General features: G+C 40.7%; 1 protein-coding gene across 2 annotated transcripts in view; it reads right to left on the reverse strand.

The window, feature by feature from the left end:
* Positions 1-8439: 8439 nt before the first annotated feature.
* STAC2 (SH3 and cysteine rich domain 2) overlaps positions 8440-27088 on the reverse strand; it is a 51610-nt gene continuing 32961 nt past the window's right edge. Inside the window, exons 4-11 of one of the 2 annotated variants that reach the window (XM_081345395.1) lie at positions 25490-25583; positions 24669-24784; positions 24279-24360; positions 23300-23361; positions 21921-22018; positions 21586-21637; positions 12392-12529; positions 8440-8570 (exon numbers count right to left, since the gene is read on the reverse strand). In XM_081345395.1, the coding sequence (XP_081201521.1) occupies positions 8466-8570; positions 12392-12529; positions 21586-21637; positions 21921-22018; positions 23300-23361; positions 24279-24360; positions 24669-24784; positions 25490-25583 (747 nt within the window). In that variant the 3' untranslated portion in view covers positions 8440-8465. The remainder of the gene's footprint in view (positions 8571-12391; positions 12530-21585; positions 21638-21920; positions 22019-23299; positions 23362-24278; positions 24361-24668; positions 24785-25489; positions 25584-27088) is intronic. The other variant, XM_081345396.1, reaches the window with a different exon arrangement.

Below are 27088 nucleotides of genomic sequence, written 5' to 3' on the forward strand. Positions count from 1 at the left end.
TCTGCAAATTTGATGAGTTTCCCTTCTATCCCCTTGTCTAAATCATTGATGAAGATATTGAAGAGTACTGGGCACAAGAAAGAACCTCGTAGTACCCCACTGCTTATTTCCTTCCATGTAGATATAGTACTATTAAGGAGTACATGTTGAGTGCAGTTTGTCAGCCAGTTACAAATCCATCTGGTGGTGATGCTGTCTATCTCACTTTCTTTCTTTTTTTTGGCTTACCAAGAGGGTCTAGGTAGGGCGTTTAGGTGCTGACCTTTAGCCGTGCCCACTTTGTTCTCAGCCAACCATTGCTGCTGACCCACAGCAGGCTTTCCTCCTCCTCTGGTGCACTGCCAGTGATTGTCCACCATTAATAGCCCCCTAGCCATCCACCCCCAGCCCTGCATCCCAGCCCAATCCCCAAGGCATGGTTTGACTCAGGCATTTTGCTGCACTGGACAAATAGCTGCCAGCCAATCTGGTGGTGGGTGGCAGTGATGGTGCTGGGGAGGCAGTGCATGATTGGTGGCAGGTGGCAGAAGGGGCGATTGGTGGACAGGGCGATCGCAGGGGCTGTGGTGGTGGTGTATGATGCGATCGGCGGCAGGCTGGACTGGGAGAGAAAAATCAGTGGTGGCAGTGGTGGGGAGCAAAATTAGTGGTGGTGCACAAGTGCAGGCAGTGCACAGGTAGAGGGGAATCCTGGGATAAAGCACAAAGTGCAAACTCCAAAGCAAGAAGACACTACTCTAAAGCTGTCTGGAAGTGCAAAACCACAAATCTGTCTGCCAAACCCCTTAAAATTAATTCTTTCTCTCAATCCTTTCCAATGTACATATATACATAAATAAATGGGGTTGGCAGCCTCTGTATCGTAACTCCGACCCAAATGCCAAACTAGTAGTTCAGCTATGGCAGTGTGTGGGGCAGCAGGAAGAGCTTCCCATTTTGTGGAGTTAAAAAAAACTTGTGGAGCAGTGGAAACTTCCCATATTGACACCCAAACCACCGCTGTTGCCTCCCACTCCACAAAATGGGAAGCCTTGCCTGCCGCTCTTTTATTTATGTATGTATGCCCATTGGAAAGGATTGAGAGAAAGAATTAATTTGGGAGAGGGAGGGTTGGCAGATAGTCTTGTGGTTTTGCACTTCCAGACAGCTTTATAGTAGTGTCTTCCTGTTTCAGAATTTGCATTTTGTGCTTTATCCCGCAGTCCCCTACACCTGTGCACTGCTTGCAGTCACATGCCACCGATCTTGCTCTCCCATTCCAGCTTGCCACCAACTTCATCACACCACCCCCACAGTCCCTGCGATCGCCCTGCCCAATTGTGCACTGCCCACCCAGTGCCATCATTGCCATCCGCCACCCATTTGGTTGGTGGCTATTTGTCCGAGGCAGCAAAACATCCAGGTCAAACTGTGCCTTGGGGAATCAGCTGGGACAAAGGGCTGGAGGTGGAGGGTCAGGGAGCTATTGACAGTGGACAATCATTGGTAGTGGGCCAATGGAAGAGGAAAGCCTGCTGTGGTTCAACAGTGGAAGTTGGCTGGGAGTGAAGTGGGAACAGCCAAGGGTCGGTGCCTAAATGTCCCATTCCATACCAAGAAGTAGGTTGTGATCTACTTTGTCAAATGCCTTACTGAAACCAAAGTCTACAACGTATAGTATAAAGCTGGAGGTCTTCATTTCACTGGTCCACTAATTTAGTCACTTTGTCAAAGAACAAAATAAGATTTGTTTGGCTTGATGTTTTTGATAAACCCAGGTAGTATCCCTGCCCTAGGATCTTTGAGAGATATGTTTCAATGGTTCTGAGAGCTCATCTACCAGCTCCTTCAAAACCCTGGGATGTAATTTGTCATATCCCAGTGATTTGATCTGTTCGTCTAGATCAGATAGGTGTTTTCTTACTATTTTCTTGCTTATTTTAATTTTTATTTCTAGTCTGTCTTTTACAGTTATGTTTTTGCTAGGTTGTCTATGTTTGCATCAGTGAAGACTGATACAAAGAATGAGTTAGGCAGCTCTGCTTTCTCTCTACTGACCATTACTTCCTTGCCATCTTTTTCCATTAGTGGACTGATTGTTTCCTTGACTTTTTTCTTGTTTTTTATGTTGAATTTTTTAAAATTGTTTTTGATATTTGTTGCAAGTCTTATTTCATTTTGAGCCTTAGCTTTTTTTGATTTCATCTTTGCGAGTCAGGTTTACTTCTTGGTACTCTGCCTTAATTTATTTCTAGTCTGTCTTTTATGGTCTTTCACTTTATCAGAAAGATATTTGTGCATTCATGCTGTCTCTTTTTGGATTTCTTGTTTTTCTTTTTCAGTGGTATTGCACTGGGCTTTTATGATCATATTTTTCAGAATTTCCCAAGCTTCTTGAGAAATTCGAACACTGGGACAAGATAAAAAACTAAAACAGTTTTTAATAAAATCAAGCTTTCATTGGCCAAACTGCCGATGTCGTCAGGATAAAAGCGCTGGAGTGGTGAAACTACATTTATATCATTGGCATTTTTGCGCTCCACTCATGGAACGCGTCACCGGTCTGTTTGTTTCTGTCAGCGGTATTTTCTCAAGTTGCCATGCACTAATTTTTGTAGGCTGCGATTGTCTCTGAGTGTTTGCTGTCCAAGGGAGAGAGCTATCCGTCCTATCAGTCATAGCCATTGCTCTTGTCATTGCACGTGGATCTTAATGGTTGCTCTTCCTCTTTCTCACATTCTGTGGTGTGGGGTCATTGTGTAGTTATGCAATCCTGATCCTGGTTTGGCGATGTGCCCTGTAAGTGTTCGCATTGTCTGCGTTCACATTGTCCATGCCGTTCCTTTTCCCAAATCCTAAGGGCTTGGTATGCAGGGGGGAGGTCTATATGATGGTTGATTGAGAGGTGGTCGGAATACCAGGCTTCTTTGAACAATCGTCCACCTTTGGTGTTGTCACGGGCGATCACCTTAGCCCCCGCCAGATCAAAGGTGTGATTGTATGTGGCCATGTGTGCCCACACCTGTGAATGTTGTTCCTGTCTTCTGATTGCAAGCTCGTGTTCATCTATTCTATTCCTCAGCCATTTTGCAGTCTCCCCAATATAATTATAGTGGCAGTTCTCACATGCCATCTTATATACAACTGAGGACTTCTCTTCATTGGAGAGTGGATCTTTTGGGCGCATGACACGAGCATGCAAGGTCTGATCAGGTTTGTGGGCAACACTGACTTTATAGGGGGCCAGCATGTGCGCCATGGCCTTGGATACACCATGAATGTAAGGCAGTGTTATTCATGCCATAGAGATGTTTTCATGTTGATTACGGACAGGCTCACATGGTTTGCTATATCGCCTGATGAAATTTGGTGGATATCCATTGCTTCTGCAGGCGCGGTAAAGATGGCACCTTTCCTCCTTTTTCACCTTGTGCGTGCTGCAGTGCGTATCCACTTGCTTAAAAAGGGTTCTAATACAACTAATTTTGTGAGTCATGGGGTGATTGCTCTTGTAATGGAGGATCCTGTCCGTATGGGTGGGTTTTCGGTAGAGGGATGTGCAAAGGGATCCGTCTGATTGATGGCTAATCAGCACATGTTGGACACTATATTATGAGTTTTATACCAAAAGGGGAAACACTTACGGTATTTGCATTTTTCATTCTTGTTAATAGCTTCATTAATATTTGCCTCCTTTCCTTTATTAATATCACCCCCAAAAACCAAACGTAGCAAGCTGCAGAATGAGTGTGAAAAATAGATCACCTTGAAAAAAAATAATTGCAATTGAGTTTGCACCACCAATGCAATAGATATCTTTATTTTTATCAATGTGATGTCATCTTGCCCTTCGGTAGTATTTCATTATATTCTTCTCCTATTTCAGCGTTATTTTTCCTTATATGCTGCAAGTTAACATAGGAATATAGTATTTGTGGCAGCAAGAATATCTGCTCCTGCAACTGGTCAGCACCAACAGCAGTGTGGAGCACATAGGAAGATTTTACCAATATTGCAGGAAAAGGAGTCTAGAGACCTCCGAGCCACACCTTGTCACAAAATTATTTCATAGTATCACCTTATTTCAGAACTGTTATATTCTTCAATGAAACCTTATTCTGTACTTTTCTTTGCCCTTCAAAGACCCAAAGTGGAAGGATCGACACATGACAACACAGAATTATTTATACTGACTTTCTTAAACACACAAAGAAACTTAAATGAAATGGTACAGATGACAATGAAATGCCTTAATATAGGCCAAAGCAAAATCCAACTGCAGGGGTTACAGCTTAAAATTCAAAAACACATGAATTCACACATTCACATATAAGAATAAACTTTTGGGGAAGTAGCTGTAAACCTGTTATACATACTGTATAACATTTAAAAAACCCTGCTCTCTCTATCTGTATCTTTCTCTCTTACACACATACAGTACATAGAGATTATTAGCAGAGCACTATCTCACCACACACATTAGCTTTCACTGTGTAAAGGCAGATTTACTATTACTATCCCAATTAGTTGCATAAGCACTGTGCATGTCATCCAAGTTCTTCAGATCAGGATATCTTGCTATATTGGACAAATAAGCATATTTATGGACTCTAGAATTTGCAAGCAGCTTGCCAATAGTAAATTTCCAAGATATGTATTAAATAGCTTGGAGTTAATATATTCAGGTCAAGAACACTACCAGTTCTATGAAAACATATCAAATATTTTAAATATTATATCCATATGAATAGGCTGCAAAGTTCATTTGCTTGGTGATGATGATAGCATTGATAGCACGTGTGAAACAACAGTTATTTAAAGATTGAAGTACCCAGTTAAGACATAGAGAAATGTTCGATAAGAACAGCTTAGGCAAAGTGCTGACCTTCAAGTATAAGGTTCTGGCTTTACGAATTCTTCACCATACCTTTAACTATCTTGCCAAAAGGCAATAAAACCAATATGACTTTGACCAAATCAGGAGAAGAAAAACCTATCAATCACAGTGTTTGGTTCATTATAGTATTTAATTCAGAACATTTCTTCCATTTTCTCCCCTTCGACCACAATGCATTCTTCAACATATGCAAAGATGACATTTATGAACATACATGTTTACATGCAGCCAAGAAGGAACTGAACATTATTGCTTAGATGAGTAGGATTCCAGCAAGGAATCAAGTGTGCTACGGTTTCTATACAATGGAGATTTCAAATATAGGTTGAATGTTTTTGTGACCAGTCGCCCACACAGCCTGCCTAAGAAGGAAAATATGTTAACCTGGTATTGTGTTTGTTTTAGATGTGTAATCACTTATTGCTGTGACAATTAGCCAACAAAGAAAAAAACAAATTACCCCCCCCCCCCCGCCCAAACAAACCCAGCACTGGTAGCTCAGGAGATCCACTGGGCAAGTAATCACATCTTTTAGATTTAATTCCAAAGATCAGTATGACATTATCAAGAGAAACATGTTTTCTCATAATGTAATTCTGATTATATTTCCCTCCCTTCACATCTTCTGCATCTCACCTTACTTCTTGCTGCCTTTTATCCTGGAGAACTCTTGATCAGCTCACCACTGTATTACCCTATTCATTAGGATTACTAACCAAGTAAAGTCAGTAGTATTTGACCACATGTTCTTCCTCCTTTCCATATTCCATTTTTCTAATCAATTTTATAGACCCCACCAGGGATGTTTTCAAGAATGATGTTCTTTACTGAGAAGTAATTACTGGTATATTATTTTTAACTAGAAAAGAAATAAACATCATGTGCTCCAGTATGTTCCAGTTAACTCCAACATACTGAATAAAACCTTTAAAGAAGAATAAAGGATCACCAATGACAACATTACATCTGCTATATGAGTTAATGCAGTAGCGAACCTAAACCCTCCATTTGGAAGATCTCATATTATGCCTTATGTACTTCCCTCCTACCACTTTTGACATGATGGTCAAGATTATGGATCTAATTTTTTTAAAATTCTGACAAGCTAGCAAAACTCTTCAGAAATGCTGCTGTACATGTTGAAAGTTTGCATGTTTACTGAGACAGTGATTAAGCACTCACTAAGTGCTTGATTAGTTTTTAGATAACCCCAAACTAATGCACAAAAAGTGGAAATGTTCCATCCAACAGTAATTTGGAAATAGTGCAAACATAGCTATGCATAACAAAGTAAAAATGGGAAATCCATCTCCCAAATAGATTTTGCTATTGTTGGTCTCTAAGCATTATTTATTTTGGAAAATTGGTACTGTGATAATCTCTTGTTGATTATATCATCTATTTTCATGGTCTTGACCCAGAAAAGGCAATATAAGTCTGTGTACTTGGTGGAAGATATATTGTGCCACACTTTAGCACATATTGTCCAACAAGCATTAAGTGCTTCTTTTTCCTGTACAGCTTCCACTTGGTGTCACTGACATTTAAATACATTTCAATCCTTATTGTTTTTATATTAGCTCTGCAAGCAATAAATTTTCCTAGCTAGAGTCTGACACATATGCATTTACATTATTTGATTTCATTATGCTTAATTTTTGGCAACTGAATGTATAAGCTCATTTGCTGAAAACATTCCTAATAATATAAACTTCCTGGTTATGAAATCTGGTGATCATATTTGCAAGTCATTGCTTAGAGTTGCAGAAATTCCATGATATAGATGTGAATTGGGCCAATATAGTGATGTCTTTATAATATGGAAATGCTTGGAACAATATTCTGATCTCAGTGGTGGGATTCAAATATGTGAACAACCAGTTCTCTGTGTGGATGACACTTCCGGAAGTCCATTTTGGGCTTGGGCAACAAAAAATTAGCTACCGGTTCTGCCGAAGTGGTGCGAACTGGCTGCACCCCACCACTGTCTGATCTCAACTAAAACAGAAATACTAATCGATTTTTTCTTGCTTTGCAGTGTGGAATAAATGTTGAAGAGGAAGATGTTTTTTAAGTCTTATTCTGAAAATACCAGATGAATTAAGAACTTAACTCTATATTTTGTATACTGTTTGGGCAATTTAAAGACCAAAATAAAAAAATATATATTTCTGGAGTTTGGGGGAAAGAAAGGAATACCTATTGCTATATTATTAATAGGCTAGAGTCACAGTGTAAATACCTAGGAAAGAATTCTGTTTCCCTGGCTTGATTATGCAATATAAGAAAATAAGTGCTTAACCTATGTAAATGAGCCATGCATGTACATCATTGTTGAATGTATTTAATAATGTAGTGGATCTTTTATATACACTATTGATTGAATGGTGATCTATCTCACTTACAGAAGTATTTCATGTGTGCCATCTTTCACAGGCCAATATACATGGCCTGCTATATATTACAACTGGGCTCTAGAAACATAGGATTTAACAAGGCGTCTCTTCTTAACCAGCAGACCAAGTCAGAAAAATGCCAGTTTAGTCATTCTAGGGATGTCTATGCAAATATATTAAATACCAATTTTCAAATCATAGACATTTTTCTTTCTTTCCTTTTTACAAAAATATATCTGCAAATTACATAGCTGAAAGCATACTGGGAAATGAAATTTGGAGTAACCAGGGCCTTTGAACTCCTATGAGCAAAGCAGTAACATACTCTGTTTAGTTCAGAAAAGCGTCTGGTTAAGAAAGGTCCCTGAGAAATGATCAATGCTGCCATCAGTTATATGGTGGGTCAGCCACTACACACTGAGGAGCAAACATAGTTGTATGATTTCCCCAGGAGCCAGGAAAGGGGACAATAGAATGCCAACCACTTTGCCTCCTAAAAATTAAGCAGAAGAGGCTCCAAAGTAAGATTCCTCAGTATGTGACCAAGGCGGTATATAATTGCCTGGCCACACCATCTTTTTGACAGAAGGTGATACAGTCACACAAATACAGAGAAAGAAAACTAACACAGAAATCAACACACCACGTGGTCTTCTTAGTCAGAGCAGGACTTTGCATTTCCATGGGTAGCTTGCATGCAACAGAGCATTGTTGGGGTATTTCTGAAAATGGGAGGGGGTCAAGAGCCTTACACTACGATAGATCCCTCCCAATAAGACTGGTTAATTATTAACTGGCATCTATTGCCAGGGTCCAAAGACAAGAAGACGGGGTGTGAATTACAACAGAGGAAATCTCACTCACACTCACAACACAGAGAGCTCTCACCAAAGACCTTTACAGAGACTGCAGTGAATGTGATGAGAAACTTAGTCAAACAGGAGTGAATTTCCAGCCCCGCATGGATAAAGATACACAGCAAGCAATGCTCCTGCCAGTTCCCCCTCAAGCCTTCTTTCATCCCTTCCACAAAAGCTGCTCACAAGATCCAGTGGGAAGATTCTGTGAAACTGTAATTACCCAGGTGCTCCGATATGGGGGTGGCCTAGAGGAACACAAGGCAGCTTCACTCGCCTTGTAGGCTTCCTCTTTTTAGTGTATACTTCTCTCATTTTGCTCTTCATCTTTCATCTTCAAATTTCTGTCAGAGTGTCAGCAGGCACCAGCCCACGTTTTTTGCCACTTGTCACCTTGATGAAACCTTCATTCTCTTTGGTCTTTCCCACACCAAGACAGATCTAGGAGAATTGGAAGATGGGGTGGGGAGAATCATATGTTATCAAAAGATTCAGAAAGAAAGCTAGTAAGTGTACATGTATTAACAATATGTCCACATGTAGGGCTCGCAACTTGGGTGTCCTCCTGGATTCGCGGTTCAGTTTTGAAGACCATATAGGAGCCGTGACCAGGGGGGCTTTTGCCAAGGTTCGCCTGGTGCGCCAGTTGCGACCCTACCTGGACCGAGATGCCCTACGCACAGTCACTCATGCGCTCGTGACCTCCCGTTTAGACTACTGCAACGCTCTCTACATGGGGCTGCCCTTGAGGACCACTCGGAGGTTTCAGCTGGTGCAAAATGCAGCAGCGCAAGTTGTGATGGGGGTTTCCCGTTACTCCCATGTAACACCTCTGCTCTGTGAGCTGCATTGGCTTCTGATTGCCCTCCGGGTGAGATTCAAGGTGCTGGTGATTACCTATAAAGCCCTAAATGGCTTGAGTCCAGGATATCTGAGGGAACACCTGCTGCCGGCATCAAGTTCCCTTCGTCCTGTGCGCTCCCACAGGGAGGGCCTTCTCAGGGTGCCGCCGGTAAAAGAATGCCGGCGGATAACACCCAGGGGGAGGGCCTTCTCAGTGGGGGCGCCTGCCCTTTGGAACCAGCTGCCCGTGGAGTTTAGGACTGCCCCCGACCTTCGATCATTTCGCCGAGACCTGAAGACCTGGCTCTTCGAGCTTTCCGGCCCAGGCTGAGTTTTAATTGGGGTTTTAACTGGGGTTTTATATGTTTTATATTTTTTCAGGGATTTAGTTTAATCTTTTTAATTGTTCTTAATTTTTGTATTGACGTTTTTTATGCCCTGTAAACCTCCCTGAGTCCTACGGGAAAGGGTGGTATATAAATTCAATAAAATAAAATAATAATAATAAATAAATGTCCACAATACATGTAATTGGAGTAGTAAATAAGTATTTTTTACTGTCTTGTTTGTGTGTGTTGGAGGAATTTTTTAAAAATCCAGTTTGGGTGTTGGCTCAGTATTATTCAGTCACTTTTGATTCTAATTTTTGAGTTCTGTCACAAGCATTTGATAGTAATTGTATTCTAAAACTCACACCTCTCATGGGCATTTTTAAAATCATAGTCAGTTTTCCTTAAACAAAAGGTTCTTTTCAGCAACAATCTTCTTGTTCTGGTCAAGAAATTGCACTTTTAAACTATAAAACTATAAAAGCTACAACTTTCATAGTAAAAATATCCAGAGGACCAATTATCCAAAATTTCAAGTGGCAGCTAAAGAGTGGTATATGCAGCATATATAAACATAACCAAAACCTTTCTTTCCTGAACAGTGCCTATAATAATAGGGAGACTGTTCAAGAAAGAGAAATACCACACATGACATACTTAAACCTCATACTATAGCAACGTGTGTATGGAAAAATAAAATAAGAGTAAGAGATTGGTTCCAAGACAAAGGAGGGAAATGTATTGGATACTCTTGTATACCAGTACCACTGCTGTAATAAGGAGAAGAGACTGGATCCCCTAATTCTGAATTAAATTTTATGAGATACCACAGTCCCTCTTACATGAAGTTTGAACCTAATTTTCCTTTATATTTATGCTGTTAACACTCCTAATTATAGGTTTTCCAGCCCTCTGTGTAGGCTTTCACATATTAGAGAAGAAAACTCTAATACCAAGAAAATTCATTAATGAGTGAGAATCTGCCTCTCAACAACATACATTTTCTAGATATATTTCTGGGTGACTATAACAACAACAACAACAACAAAAATAACAACAACAACAGAAGCATTTTCAGTGGAAACTCCAAATGAACTGCCCTAAGCAGCTGTCTTTGTGTTTATTAATATTAGAATTGATCCTGTGCTCCAATATTTCTCATCTTGGCTTGCCTCTCCTCACCTCCACCATCTACTGGCTCTCCTCTGCTTGGCATCCAAACTGCCTTAAGCTCCTTTCTTCCATTATTTGTAGCAGAAAGTCCTTCCTTACTGCCTTGGTATAACTATGTTTGTATGAGACTTATTAAAATGACCAAAGAATTCAGATTGGCTGAAATCCTGCCCACTGAGAGTGGATGCTGAAGCATCAGGCTGGCAGAAAAACATGGCTGCAAGGAGATGCTAAGTACGTTTTGTATGTTCAAGAGGGAAGGACTTTGGAATGCCCAAATGAAAAATGCACTGTCTGCAAAGTTAATCCTATGGTTTTCTATTAAAATCACTGGAGAAGGAGACTAAGGACAAAGTGCTTTATATACCAAGGACTTTATATATAGACCACCTCCAATATTATTAAATTCTGTATGGGAATATATTAGTCCAGGAGTCCCCAACCTTTCTGGCACTAGGGACCAGTTTTGGAAGAAAAATTGTCTTCCATGGATCGGGAGGATATGGTTTTGCACACAACCTATATCATGTACATGCACAGATGAAGCTTTGCTTGTGTGGCCCAGTTCCTAATAGGCCGCCGACCAGTATCAGTCCATGGCTCAGGGGTTGGGGACCCCTATATTAGTCATCCTGCTCCATTGCTGCTTTTCCTAATTTGTTACAAAGCTATCATAATCACTGGGAATCTAAGTCTTTTTGTCCTGACTCAACTGAAGGGCAAAAGCTAGAACATCTCTTTGCACAATCTCTGGACAATTTCATTTTGCTGAATTATAGTCCATCTGAAAGTATCAAAGAAGCATTGCTACTAAATTACATAGTGATTCAATGAAAAGTCCTGACTCAACAAAATGTCTCCAGTGCCTAACTTAGTTCCAAGATTTTAGTTCTTGAGCAAAACACAAACAAGGTGCTCTCAGCTTGTATGCAATAATACTGTACAACATTGTATAAAACCTTCATGTACAATTCATCACCATAATCTGAAGCACAGATATACAGTAGCTCCTAAATATAGAAGACAAGTAACTTTGAGAATTGGTAGTTCTCACACATTATTATGTAACTATGGGATAACTAGTTTAAATGTTAAATTACATTGACAACAAAGATACATGTTATCAAGACCATGGCTTTCCAGTTGTGACACGGCTGTGAAAGCTGGATTGTCAGAAAAGTTTAACCTGGATCATACAAACAATACATGATAAAGTAAAATTAAGACTGTTCAGTGCAAGCATAAATAAGAATGCTAAAGCTTAAATATTTTGAATGCCTGTTGTGAAGGGCGAGTCACTGTACAAGCCAATAATTCTTGGAAAAATAAAAGATTAATAAATAAAATAAAAAATAAATAAAAAATTCCAGAAGAGTCCGACAAAAGACAAGATGACTAGATAACAATATAAAGAAGCAAAGGATAAATACGATTCTAGCAAAATGATGTTCACCATTTACAAAGACTGAAGAAAAATACAATTCTTTTTAGGATCAACCTGGTGTTTGGATTCAACAGGCAATACCAGGAAAACAGGTTAGATTTGAAAACAAAACAAACAACCATGTGTTTTTTTCCTACTCAAAAAAAAACACACATGGACTTGTGCCTAAATTTCCTAGGAATCATGTTTGACTCAAAGTAGTCTTCACCTTTTATCTTAAATTACCTTTTACTTCAGGGATAGGGAACCTTTTTCTCTCAAGGGCTACAAGTTACGAATGGGAATAAAGCTGCATTTTAGTTCTCCTTTGATGACCCCATTTTATTTCCACTTCTTCAAGTTCAGGTAGGTACCAGCTGAGAGGCAGGACATATCTTTCCAAACTTGAACTGACTGTTCACAAATAGCCTTTGTGAAAATGAGGTTAGAGGCCTTACTTGACCATGTCTATATTTGGGGGCATACACTCCTACCTGGTTTTCTTTAAGGCTCAGCTGTCCCTGTTCTTTGTTGCCATAGAAAGTCCTGCAGCATCTCCAGACAGTTTCACCTGGGCGAACTCGCTGGACAAAATTGGCTGGAAAAAAGCCAATGCGGTCTCCCATCTTCCCCTAGATTGCAAAATAAAAATGTCACCACTATAGCACAAAAGTCTTTATTAGTCTTTATTATATTTTTATATCTGCTCATCAGCAGGCATAGAAGCCTGGCCTTTTAAATTAAAAATTATAAACTGAGACCTGCAATTCTCTGGATTTTAAGTAAGAACCATAGCAAGTAAATTTGGGCCTTGAGAATTGTTCTACTTTATGGTAAATATATGGATAGTCATATATTTGCTGGGTTTTTTTCCAACAGGGAATAAAGAAAAGTATTGACTTCATCAGGATTCTACTGGATTTTTCAGTAGAAAAAAATTCTATAATTATAGTTTTTGTTTTTATAATGGATTTATTGTTCTGACATTTTTATACTATGTTGTGATTGGAAAGCATCAAGGGGGAAGAGTTTTTCTAAAGGCAGAGTGGAAGTTTATTTAGAAATAAATAACTGACTCAAGTAAAACATTTGCCATTACACCTGCTTTGGTGCAAATGATCCTTTAAAATAATTAGAGCTTCATCACCTTCTTTCTCAAAATCAGTTCTCCCCAACCTGTACCTTCCTAATTTGTTGGTACTGCATCTCCCAGAAGATCCAAATAATGTTGCCTTTGTGAATTTTGGTCCCAATATATGGAATCTTTAGAATGATTGGTTAGAAAGGCTGCTGTATGTCAGGGATTTCCAAAAAAGTTTTCAGGACTAATATTCTGCATTCTTTGATTGCTAAGCAGATGGTCATGGGTAGGATGACAGGAGTAAAGTTAAGGAATAAGTAATCTGACTAGAGTCCAGTGTGGTTTTGTTAGTTTTGTTCTTTGTCATTCAAAGAACTACTCAAAGATTCATTGTGGAATGTTAAAAATATGATTTTAATAACTAGAAGGATTTCATGGATGAAAACCCTCAGGGAGGGAAAACAGTCCAAGAAGCTTGGGAAACTTTGAAAAGCCCAGTCAATTCCAATGAAGAAAAAAAATAAGAGATCTCAACAGAAATCAACATGGCTGCACAAAGAACTCTCTGATAAACTGAAAGACAAAAAGGACAAAATATAAAAAATGAAAAGAGAGGCACATAACTAAGGTAGAATATCAGCAAATAGCCCAAATCTGCAAAGATGAAATCAGAAAAGCTTGAAGTCTTGAAATGAACTAAGCCTTGCGACAGACATCAAAAATAAAATCTTTTTTTCATGTAAAATACAAGAAAAAAGTAAAAGAAACAATTGGTCCATTATAGTAGGAGAAAATGGCAAGGAGGTGACAAGCAGCAGGAAGAAAGCAGAACAGCTTAACCGAGATTTTGCATCCGTCTTTACATAAAAGAAAAAAAAAAACAGTCCAATATAAAAAACTGCAAAATGCAAATTAGGAATATAAATAAAAAAAACAAGAAAATGGTAAGAGAATACCTATCCACTTGAGACGAGTTCAAATCACTAGGACCAGATAAATTACACCCCAAGCTTCTGGCAGATGTGATCACAGAACCAGTGAACAATGTCCTGGGGTATTGGGAAACTACCAGAAGATTGAAAAAGGGCTGATGTAGTTCCCATTTTTTAAAAAGGAAGAAAAATACATCCAAGAAACCACAGACCTATCAGTCTGACATCTATACCAGGAAATATTCTGAAAAAGATGATCAAGCAATGAATATGTGAACAGCTAGAGGCAAGCAAAGTCATGACAAAGCCCACACTGGTTTGCCAAAAACGAACTATGTCAGACAAATCTTATTGCATGTTTTAATAAAGTGACAAAACCAGGAAGATGTTGGACTGCAGTAAAGCATTTGATAAGGTAGACCACAACCTACTACCTAATAAGATAGAAAAATGTGGGTTAGATCAGGGCCATCCAACTCCCAACCTCCAGGCCATGGACCAGTCTGCAGCCTATTGGGAACCGTGCCATATAAGTGGTCGGCAAGTGCAAAGTTTCATTTGCGCATGCACGAGAACTAAGCTGTGCATGAAAAGTCAACCCCTCCCCCTCACCGCCCCCACTGCTGCCAGTCTGTGGACACAGAAAGATTGGGGACTGCTGGGTTAGACAGCATCACTATCAGATGGATTTGTAACTGGCTGACCAACCACACACAATTTGTAATCCTTAATGGAACTGCTTCTACATGGAGGGAAGTATGCAGTGGGGTACCCCAAGGCTCTGTCTTAGGCCCAGTACTCTTCAATGATTTAAACAAGGAGCTAGAAGGGGAACTCATCAAATTTGGAGAAGATGCTAAACTAGTAGGAATAGCCAATAACCCAGATGATATGCTCAGGACTGAAATGGATATTGACAGACTTGAACACTGAACCCTATCCAACAAAATGAAATTTAATGTAGAGAAAGGTAAGGTTTTATACTTATGTACGAAAAAAACAAATGCATAGGTATAAAACATGTGGCACCTGCTGCAAGATGGATCTTGAAGACCTAGTGAACAATCGCTTAAATATGAGCCAGCAGTGTGCTGCAGCTACCACAAAAGTTAATGCAGTACTAGATTGCATTAATAGAGATATAGAATCAAGATCATGTGAAGTCTTAATAACACTTTAAAATGCCTTGGTAAAACCACACTTGGAATTTTGTATCCAGTTTTGGTCGCCACAATATAAAAATATGTTGAGACTCTAAAAAGAGTGCAGAGAAGAGCCACAAAGGTGATTAGGGGACATTTGAAGAACATTTGTAGTAATTGGGTTGTCTATTTTAATGAACAGAAGGATTAGGGGTGATATGATAGCAGTGTTCCAAGAGACTGCCAGCAGTGTTTCAAGGGGCTGACACAAAGAAGAGGGTGTCAACCAATTCTCCTGAAAGCAGGACAAGAAGCAATGGATGGAAACTAATCAAGGAGAGAAGCAACCTAGAATTAAAATGAAATTTCTTGACAGTTAGAACAATTAATCAATGGAACGATTTGCTTCTAGACATTGTGAATGCTCGAACAGTGGAGATTTTTAAGAAGAAATTGAACAACCATATGTCGGAAATGGTATATGTTTCCTGCTTGAGCAGTGGGTTGGACTAGAAGACCTCCAAGGTCCTTCCAACTCTGTTATTCTGTTATAATACTGAAATACATATATAAAAATCAGGGAACCATAATATTCCTCCAAGCCTGCAAACCATACAAGGCTTGTTCCTTCCTTCCATCCTTCCATCCATCCATCCATCCATCCATCCATCCATCTGGCAATCACATTTCTGAACCACTTATCTCCTAAAAGACAAAGCATTCAATCACACTGGGCTACAGATTTCCTCCCTCACCTATATCTTTAGGATCCCATCCCTTTTTATAATTCAGGAAAGTTCTTAAGTCAGAACTTTTCAGAAAGCCTTCAGAGCAGGCTGTCATCACTGTAGTGCAATAGTTAAGAAGCTGGTCTAGGAAAAGGAAGTTCCTATTTTAAGTCCATGGTGAGCTCATGTGATGTCTCCCTTGGGCAACTCCACAGATTTCTCCTCAGATGTCAGTTCAGAGGAGACTGAGCCCATTCCTGGCATGTCAGGAACTGGGTTGATTGATGGCTCTGAACAGACTTCAGGTGGGGAAAACTTGCAATGGTAGATGGCCAGTGAAGAGGAGGAGGAACTGCCTTCTGCACTTAATCCAAGAACATACAGGGCAGAGAAAAGGCAGGAGTCTTGAGGTCAACCAGACTACTCGAGAGAAGATCCCACCCATTTGACAGGCTGCACCAGAAAGCTGGTTAACACAGCAGACAGAAGCAAGCATTGCTGGGAATAATGTGTGGGTTTTCTAGCTGTTCATTTGATTGTCATGATTCTTGCATCACTCTGGATGGACACCGTGTTTGGAATTGTGCCTTGGAGACTCTCAACTTTTCTTGTTACATAAGCTCTTTTGTGTGTGGATTTAAGTTATGCCTGGTGTAGTTATTTGTTCAATTGCTTTGTGGATTATTAGGCCATTGCTCTGTGGACTAATCTTGGTCTGCTCATGGCTGGATGTAATTGGGACAGTTCTGAGCTTTGGTGAAGGGAATTGCTGGGGAATATTAGTAAATTTACTAAACCACAGTTATTTGTATGTGTGAGTGAGTGGGGCAGCTGTTTGCTCCCAGCCCCATTTTCCTCAGAAGCCCTGTTTGTTGGACATTATGGAGCAATAGCTAGCCAGCAATGTCAAGCTGGCTCAGCAAGTAACTCTCCTTTCCAATCAGTTGGCACAATTGCAGGCATCTGGACCGTCAAGACCTCACCATCAGTGCCCGGTTGCTATGCCAGATAAATTTAATGGGAACTCTGCCCAATTCCCAATTTTTGGACAATGTCAGCTGTTCATGAGCCTGAGACCGGATGATTTTCAAACAGACTGGGAGAAGGTGGGGTTCATCATCAGTCTATTGACAGGACCATCAGCCCTGTGGGTGATCCCCCCTTCATGTAGTCCAGTCACTTGGTGGATGACTATGCAGGGGTTTGCCTTCAAATGAAGGCCATGTTTGAGGACCCTGTCAAGGCGCAAACAGTGAACCGGCACCTGAGGGAGTTGAAGCAGGGGTGTCACCTTGTAATTGAATACATCTCTGACTTGCGGCTGATCAGTCAGGATTTGAGATGGAATGAAAGAGCCTTAATGGACCAAATTCAGGAGAGCTTGTCCTCTGAAATTCTGGATGAGTTGGCATCCTGCATGCCCTATTGCACCTGTGCTTGTGCATAGATGGTTGGCTCCAGCAGCGAAGGGTGCAGTGATGAGGTGGCTGCTCCAATACCAAGGAGGTTTTGTGAAGAGCCTCAACCCCCCCAGGAACTCATGCAAGTGAGAAGGGGACAGACACACCTCACACAGGCAGAAAAGGCTTGTCCCTGTACTGTGGAGGCCCCAGTCCTCTAGCTGCTAAGTGTCCCACAAAGAAAATTCTGGTGATGGCAGGAAACTCCCTCTGCCTGACTGAAATGGCTCACTTGGTCGGGCGATGTCTAGCGTAGGTCAGGTGTTAACGCCGCAGATTACACCAACCCAGTATTTGGTGGTGGCCGTGATGTTGACTTTTCCCAGAAGTGAGGAAGTTCTCATGCAAGCCATGATAGACTCGGGGGCAACCACAAAGTTCATGGGCACAGCTTTCACCACTAAGTGCAATGTGCCACAGCATGAGGTAAACTGTTCATATTGGTGGAAATCATCAATGCCTGGCCACTTCAGTCAGGGCCGGTAGTCATGGCTACTGAGACTCTTCAGATGTGTATAGGAAACCACATGGAGCGGTTGGAGTTCTATTGGTGGCCACTCCGCATTTTCCAATCATGTTGGGACTGGAATGGTTTCAGGCACATGACCTATAGATTGTATGGTCAATGGGGTCATTCAACTGGGCAACCCTAAGTGCCGTTCTCATTGGCTTCATGTGTATGCCATGCAGCAACATCCTGCTTTGTTTTGGGATCTTCACTTAGAAATTGCAGACTTCACTGACATGTTTGGGGAAAGAGAAGCCAAGCAGCTCCCCCTGCATCTATCCTATAATTGGCCCATCAATCTGGTTCTAAATGCCGAGCTTCCAGTGGGTTGGATTTACTCCTTATCCAAACCTGAGCTCGAGGCCCTTAAGGACTTTATTGAGAAGAACTTGAAGAATGGCTTCACCCATCCAATGACATCCTCTTTAGCGGCCCTGCTCCTCTTTGTCAAGAAAAAGTCAAGAGAACTGAGGCTTTGCTGTAACTATCGTAAACTCAATGCCACTACCATGAGGAAGCTGTACCTGTTCTCGCTCATTCCAGAATTCATGGAGCAGTTAAGGTGGGCATGGCTCTTCATGAAGTTGGACTTGCAGGGGGCTTAAAACTTGGTAAGAATCCACAAAGGGGACAAGTGGAAGACAGCTTTCCGCACCCAATACAGATACTTTGAATATACGGTGATGCTATTCGGTCTCACCAATATCCCCTCCATGTTTATGCACCTCATGCACAATGTGTTTTGGGATCTCTTGGTTACTTTTGTAGTGATCTATTTGGATGACATCCTGGTGTACTTGTCATCGGCTGAAGAACATTGGTCCCATCTACAAATGGTACTCCAGCACATGCATGAGAACTATCTCTTTGTGAAGTGCAAAAAGTGCCAGTTTGCACAACCACCACTGACGTTTTGGGACACCTGATTTTGCCTGAGAGCATTGCAGTGGACCCAGAGAAGAGTGAGGCTCTGCAGTCTTGGCAGCCCCCGCACTGAGTGAAAGACATCCAGAGACTCCTGGGGTTTGCAAATTATTATTGAAAGTTTATCCCCCAGTTTGCCATGATGACTGCTCCCTTGACTTGGTTGCTGCAGAAAGCGGTTCAGTTCATGTGGGGGTCAGTCAAGCAGCAAGACCCCAAGTTTCTGAAAAAGGCTTTTGCTACAGACCCCATTCTTTTCCACCCTGACCCGTCATGACCCTTCATGGTGGAGTCAGATACATCGGACATCACGATGGGAGCGGTGTTGTTACAAGTCCCCTTGAACTCAAAGCAATTCTTCCCTTGCACTTATTACTCACATAAGCAAAATCCTGCCAAGTGGAACTACATGATTTGAGATAAGGAATTGCAGGCAGTCCTGGTGGCTTTCGAGGTTTGGTGGCACCACCTAGATGAGGCTTGGCACCAGATCGAAGTGCAGACAGACCATCAGAAACTGGAGCACCTGAAGATCAGCCAGCAGCAGATCCAATGGTCTCTCTTCTTCACTCACTTTGATTTCCGAGTAACCTATAGTCTGGGAGGCTGGAACCAGAGAGCTGATGCCTTGTCATGTAAGCCAGAGTATACCTGTAATGGGGATAAGGTGCAGCTCTGGTCAGTGATTCAAGTGACCCAAGAACCCTTCTGAAAGAGCAAATCAGATGGTGCAGTGTCGAGACTCCTGTGTCCAGGCCAGAGAACAGGAATTAAGACTCAGTCAGAGGCCTGTCGGGCTCTTGGTCATGCTCAGAGGGCTTGTTGAGGTTTCAGGGAAAGATTAATGTGCCAGAGGGGCCCTCCTGTAGTCTGATCTTACACCAGTGTCATAACAACCATGTGGCAGGGCATTTTGGTCTATTCAAGACTTTGCATCTGGTGAGGTAGGTGTTCTGGTGGCCGTGAATTTGCCACAATGTGGATACCTATGTGGTATCATGCCCAAAGTGCCAACAAGCCAAGAATGCACTAGGACCATTGCCGGGACTGCTGCAGCCATTGTCCATGGGGAAGTGTATCCATGGACTTCGTCACCAATCTTCTAAAGTCACAGGGAACTATGATGGTGTTGATGGTAGACCTGTTCACAAAATGGCCCATTTTGTGCTATGTATGGGGTTGCCCATGGCGCGAGACATGGCATGGCTGTTTGTGTGTCACATCTTCCGGTTGCATGGCCTACCTGAGCATATTGTGTTAGACCAAGGTACCCAGCCCATTTTTGGCAAGGAGCTCTTGCAACTTCTACAGATACAGATATGTCTCTCATTCTCACATCATCTGGAGATAGACAGAAGCATGGAATGGATGAATGCTGTGCTAGACCAGTATTTGTGTTGCTACATGAATTTCCAGCAGGACAATTGGATGGATCTGCTGGTGCTAGTGGAGTTTGGATATAACAATGCCCAGCATGCTTCGACACATGTCTAGCCATGTTTGTGCCCTCTGACTGCTGCAGATTCACTGGTACCTGCAGCCACAGATTTCCTGCAAGAACTCACTGCCATGCACCAAGTGTTGCGGGAACAATTGGAACGGGCTAAGGAGGACTATAAAAAATTCATGGATCAACATTGTTGAGATGTGTCTCCCTTTGCAATCGGTGATCATGTCTGGCTCTCCACCCAGCACCTTCCCATGATTCACTGGGGAGATCTGCAATATTTAGTGCACTGGAAGGACTATGGCCCTTAGGACATGTGATGGGAAGATGCTGATGCTGTGCATGCCTGTAGACTGGTTCATTGGTTCCATCACGGGTATCCATGGAAACTTGGCTCAGGGAGTTCCAGGAGGATGGGCCATGCTGGGGGGCAATAGTGTGATGTCTCCCTTGGGTGACTCCCAGATTCTTCCTCAGATGTCAGCTCAGGGTAGGTTGAGCCTATTCCTGGCATGTCAGGAACTGGGTTGATTGATGGCTTTGAACGGTCATCCAAAAGAGATCTGGAGGAGGCTTCAGGTGGGGAAAGTTGGCAGTGGTAGACAGCCAGCAAAATGGAGGAGGAACTGACTTCTGCACCTAATCCGAGAACACGCAGGGCAAAGAAAAGGCAGGACTCTGGAGGTCAGCCAGACTACTCGAGAGGAGAAGACCCCTTCCGTCTTGACAGGCTGCACCGGTAAGCTGGTTATTTATCACAGCAGACAGAGACAGGCATTGCTGGGAACAACATGCTGGTTTTTTAGCTGTTCGTTTGATCATCATAATTCCTGCTTCACTCTGGATGGACATCGTGTTTGGAATTGTGCCTTGGAGACTCTGAACTTTTCTTGCCATGTGAGCTCTCGTGTGTGGATTTAAGTTTTGCCTGGTGTTTGAGCAACTTTCAATTTCTTTGTGGACTATTAAGCCATTGCTCTGTGGACTAATCTTGGCCTGTTCACGACTGGACTTAATTGGGGCAGTTCTGAGCTTTTGGCGAAGGGAATTGCTGGGAAATATTAATAAACTCACTAAATCACAGTTACTTGGACGTGTGAGTGAGTAGGGTAGTACAGCTCACTGGATGACTTTGGTCCAGTCCTTCTCTCTCAATTCAACCTACCTCATGGAATTGTTGTGGGGAAAACATAGGAAAGAGGGAGTGCTGCACAAGCTGCCTTGGGCTTCTGAATGAACAGCAGGTTAAAAATACAATTGATCGATCAATCAATCAATTGGTCAAACACATGCGGTGGCACTTGTTCACGTAAGAAGTTGGATTGTTTTATAGTATTTTTTATTTCTGATAGGCTTATTTGTGTTAGGTATTTTTATTTTATTTCTTAGCAGAGGATGTTTTATTTGCATATGGGAGATACAGTATATGTTCAGATCTCTGTGTTCTGCCATAATATTCTGCTCACCTTCCACCAATCTTCATTAGAATCATCTATCAGCATGATTCGGTCTCCTGGCCTGCAGGGACAGACAAAGTCTAGTTTATCTCTAGATACCTTTTGGTAATGAGATGCAGGGAATGCCACAGTATAAAAATTACTGGGCAAAATAAAGTATGCCCTACTAGAAGTACATCAGTCATTACTAGCAGGTGTTCCAATAGCAACCATAGCCTTAATCTTGAGTGGTAATTCCTTTAAGCTCCATCAGCAAGGTCTCACAGTCCAAGAACTGATTACTTTATGCCTATCTCATGCTATGGATTTCTACATTGGAAATCTGGGAATAAGGGCATGCTTACTTCAGTGGCAGATCATTGTTCTCCTGAGGCAGAAACTTGTACAGAGCAACATAAGAATACATGGATGAGACCTCTTTGCGTGTAGATGCTTGAGATGGCTATTGGAAAAGGAAAGAGCCAAGAAGAAACATTGCAGTCTTTAGACACATGGTGTAATCTTTAGGGATCTATTCTGAAGTAAACATCAAAATACCATCTGATGCAAAGTGTTCCTACATTTTACAGCCCTTTGCAAAATGCTATTATGGGAGAGAGAGATAAAGATCTTATGATTATCAGAACTTGTTACTTTCCATGCCAGAGATGGTGTAGGTTTGTTGGAAAGAATTTGTGAAAGTTGAACGAAATGAGTCAGAAACAGGGCAGAAGGCAGCACAAAAGTAAAGCTGTATGAAAGAGTCATGCACTTGGCTGACAGGGGCCTCTGTCCAGCCATTCTATCCACCCTGAAATTGATTGTTTTGCTTGGCTGTATTTTTCACAGCTTAACGTACTTTGAAGAAAAACAATCAGAACATATGCCACTTAGTTTTCTTAAAGAGCAGAGCTGCGAACCTTTACATTGTTTGTAGAATCACTGGGGAGAGCATTTGAGCCAATGGATTTAGCCCCCACTCAATGTGAAAATCCAGATTAAAGCATTAATGACAAATATTTGACTCACCCTGTCCAAACACATTTAGCAAATATCCCTAAGAAATTGAATCCATTGCTGTCAAGAAATGTTTTTAACTTTCAAACAAAATCTGTCTTCCTGACAAAGAACAGGTTATAGCCTTCTGGATAAAATCTCTCTGAAGAAGAAGTCATAACCGTCTCAGTCTTTGTTTCCCAACCCTAAACACAATTCTCTTAATTGTGTCTAGTAGGAGTTATTTTGCCAGTCATTCTCATTGTCCCTCACTATATTTTCTTTAAGAAATTCTACACACATATAAAATGTCTGTCTCCTTCAAGATTCACTAAGGAACTTGATGATAGTGGACTATCACTAAATAACTACAGTTTGATAAGAAAGGGTACAGGATTTCTGGGTTGAAGTGTTAAATAAGTATCCCAGAAAAGAAAGTAATTGAGTAGGCTTATTGTTCCATGCAACTCTACTTTTAAAGCTGAACTACTGTACTAAAGAATCTTTTTTGGCTCTTGAATTTTAAAAAGGAATAAAAGCCAAATATAATTAAATAACAATTATAATATTATTGTGTGCAATTTCTCTCCTTCCCTGCCTTCCTTCCTTTTTTCCTCTTTCTCTGGAAAGAAAATCCTGGGAAGGAGCTAGTTCATGAAGCCTTTTCTTCTTAAATTGCTAGATCCTACATTTTTGGAGTAATCTCTGCTTTTTCTCAATCTTGAAATGAAATGGGTACATTTTCTACCTGTTGCCCTGAGTTATTTTCCTCCAATACAGGGCTTTCGCCTTCTGTGGCCACTGAGAAAACTAAACGAAAAAAAAAAATAGAAGGCATTAAGGCTCATCAGTCCAGTAGGCAACAAAACATATATTCTTTCTTTTCTTTCTTTTATTTTTCCTGAGGAGGCGGCAATCCAAATTCAGAGATGACAAGGGATTCTGGAAAGTTCACTATGAAACAATACCCAGAAATCAGAGAAGCGGTCACTGATAGAAAATTTGGCAAACTGATGTCCGTTGGGTTGCAAAGATTAGGATGCTACAAAACTGAACCACAAGAGATTGGCTGGATTTTTGCAATCCTTTTTGATAGACCTAAATTTGAGAGGAAATATTAATTAAATGATGTTTGCTGCAATTAGAGCAGTATTTGTACAGGGGGATTTTTTTTGTTAGGTTTCCAAAACAGCCCCTTTAGCAAAACATTGCTAGAGCTGAATGCCTTCAAAGTCATAAGCCTTCCTCTCTGAGGCAGTCTTGCCTTCCACAGGTCAAGGGGTGTGTGTGAATTTGCATTAGGACAATGTTTGGAAGTGAATGTTTGCTTGTTTTTTGAGATTGACTGTATCAGCTTACCAAACAGTAATCAAGGATTTAGTCATGAAAATAAAACATCAATATATGAAAAATAGAATTAGAAAAAGCAAGATTTCTTGCCTTTATTAGAGCCATCTTGGATATCTCCAGTGACTTCTGGGATAAAGAGAGGGAGGGAGGTAAGGAGGAGAAGGGGGGGGGAGAGAGAGGGAGGGAGAGAGAGAGAGGTGTGACTATGCACAAAGGCTGATGCAGGCTGAGCAAGCAGGATAACCCATCCCTCCTTTCATATATTACACATGTACACATGTGTGTGTGGTGGGGAGAAGGTAAATTTTGGGTATGGTTAACAAAAAAGGTTATTTTACATATGTTATATTGTAAGCGGGAATGGGAATTTCACTCACCATTATCGGTAATATTTTCCTCTGCTGTTGGTCCACTTGCTGTTGAGCCTTCTGTGTTCTGAACTATGTCCTCCTTCTCATTCTGGAAGAAATAAATGCCTCTCTGAGATCAGCCAAGGTTGGCTGGATGTTGCTATCTGCTTTGACTAGACATTCCTTCAAATTGATCTTTATAGCATGAGTACCAGTGAAATAAATGTGTATTGCTTTCTTGATTTACTCATAGTTTCCATTTTTCCTCCTATCCTTTTTCACACATATCCATTTCCAGTAACATTTTCTGCACTATCTCCCTCTAGATTTTACAAATGGGTTTCCCTCAACCCCAGTCTATTCATCAGGGACCTGTTAATGTTACCAAAATGAAATCTTTGAATTTAGGGACTATACCAGACTCTTGGTGGGGGACTCTGAGGTGCTGCTGAAGCTGGAGCGATTCATGTAGGCCAGTGAAGTGCCGTAGCGCAAAGTCTCATAAACGGGATCTACCTTTCCACTGGGGCCTGCTGGTAAACCACATACATTTTAGAATTGGATTGTCAGGCACAAAAGAGAAGAAAAGGAAGCTGTCATAAGCATGGTCACTTTATTCTATTACTCTGTACTTCGATTAGTAGATGCTGTCTCCTGATGATTTCTAAAATTCCTTGTGCAATGAGCGAAATCTGTTCTCTTCAGACAGATTAACCCACCACGCTTCCTAATTACAATCCGGAAAGAGTGAGTTGAGTTGCAATGACCAGTCAAATTCTTCTACTTGGTTCCCTGATAAAGAATCTATTTGCTAAACTGGATCTGGGAGGCTTTTGAATTCCACAATGAGCCTCCCCCCCACACCTTCCATCCAATTGCCCTGCCTCGATCATGGCAATTTACTTGGTGACCCCAGCATCATAATCATCTTCCATGTATAATCCTCTTGCATTTTCACACTGCATCTTCTGTATTCTTTCTTACCCCTGAATATCCATTGAGGAGGCAGCAGAGGCATTTTAGAGGTTGGGTGTCAGAAGATAAGAACTGTGAAACCTACCCCTTTTTTTTACACATACTGCATATGCATGTCTGCCATCTTGAATCCATCCCTTGGAAAGTCCTGTCTGGCAGTACTAGGAGTCAGCAGCCTGGGAGCACCTCATCATCCATTTTCTTTGATTGAATTTCTGTCAGAAATTTGACTTTTCAGATTTTGGGAATGGCCAAGTTCTTACCTGTAGGAGGAGATTCCTTGGCTGGGGCTGGTTGGGGCTGTGGTTCATGTAGCAGCAGAGGAGAACTAAGATTACGGCGGAAAGAGGTTGCCTGCTGAGGAACAAAGTACAGAAGAATATTTCACTGGCCTGCTATAGAGTACTATGTGCTTGACCCTCTGCCATGTTGCCAAGAGGAGGATGAATTAATATAGTGCTTGCTCCCCTCAATTTCCTCTTTGTATATTAACCTTCAGAGAAATTTTAAACTAAATAAATCAGGACAAGAAGTAGTTTAGAACTCTGCACATCAGCTTTTAAAAATGGTAATTCTTGGATTGACTCTTTGCTTCTAGAAATCTGGTATAGCAGATTGTGTTTGGTCTCAAACCAAGAAAATTCCCCAGTCATCTACTAACATTGATCTCACACGACTGTTGTGAACCCATCTACTGGTCTGAGATCCCTGGGAAAACATGAGAATAAAATATAATAAGTCAAAAGTTATGAAATCTGTAATGTACAAAGAAGCAAAATTAGTTTGCAGAAACTGACTCCTAAGTGGTACAACACTTTCTGTTTCATAGTATCAATTGGTAAGCCGTAGAAAGCACACGTAATACATATTGATAAAACCAGAAAATAAAATTTAATTAACTATAACACAAAAGAGATGCATATTATAATAAGGCAGTTTATTCATTTGTGTCTTTTGCACAACAAAATAAATAATGCAAGTTTAGCATGTCAATAATAGAACAAATTATATTGCAAAGCTGCTTTCCATTCTTTCTTTCTTAACCATAGTCTCAGAATGCATATCAAACTTCTCTTTTTCTTAGTTTACTGTTCACATGGAGGAAGGACTGCAATACAAGCAACTGTTTGTGTGCAATGAAACATAACTCATTTAAGCATGATTTCATAAGCTACAATTTGTTAAGGGCAAATATAAAAGAACAGAAACAGAGGAGGTGGATTGATAAATACCTTAAAAGTGTTTCTTAGTGGCCAAATGTTTTTTAGAATGTCCTTGAGTGAAAAAAAATTACAAGTGTCTAAGAATAAAGTATTTTAATCTATTTTCAGTTTAGAGAAGGTATAGGACAAATGAATTGATTTATCTAGTTTAAGCAGAAAGATATATCAGGTAATGAAGAATTGAGATAATTAATTTCAAGATACTTTATTTTGAGGAACACATTTTTTAAAAACATGAATGGGCTATTTTCCATGCATAATCTATAAAATAGTACTTCTGAATAGCTGGAATTAACAATAAGTGTAGAGAAAAATATATGTTGCGAGAAATATGTTTTTGGCGTGATTTTATGTCTACTTTATGTTCACTGATTTATTTATTTTTATACAATTTGTTAGGGCAATTTTAAAACCAAACCTGGTCACCTATCTTAATTTTGATCTTACGTAATAGGAATTTTCTTGAATTGCCCAAAATTTATCTTAGTTCAGCATTTTGAGAGACCTTTCTTTTTTGCCCTTTGTCAACAAATTTTTAACAATTTTTAATATAATAAAAAATTTAATTCTAACATTTCATTTTTTACAGTATATAATGCTTTTTTACTGTATATACTGCTTTTATATTTTGATGTTTTA

Source organism: Vipera berus (assembly GCF_964194415.1).
Source record: "Vipera berus genome assembly, chromosome: Z".
Lineage (NCBI taxonomy): Eukaryota > Metazoa > Chordata > Lepidosauria > Squamata > Viperidae > Vipera > Vipera berus.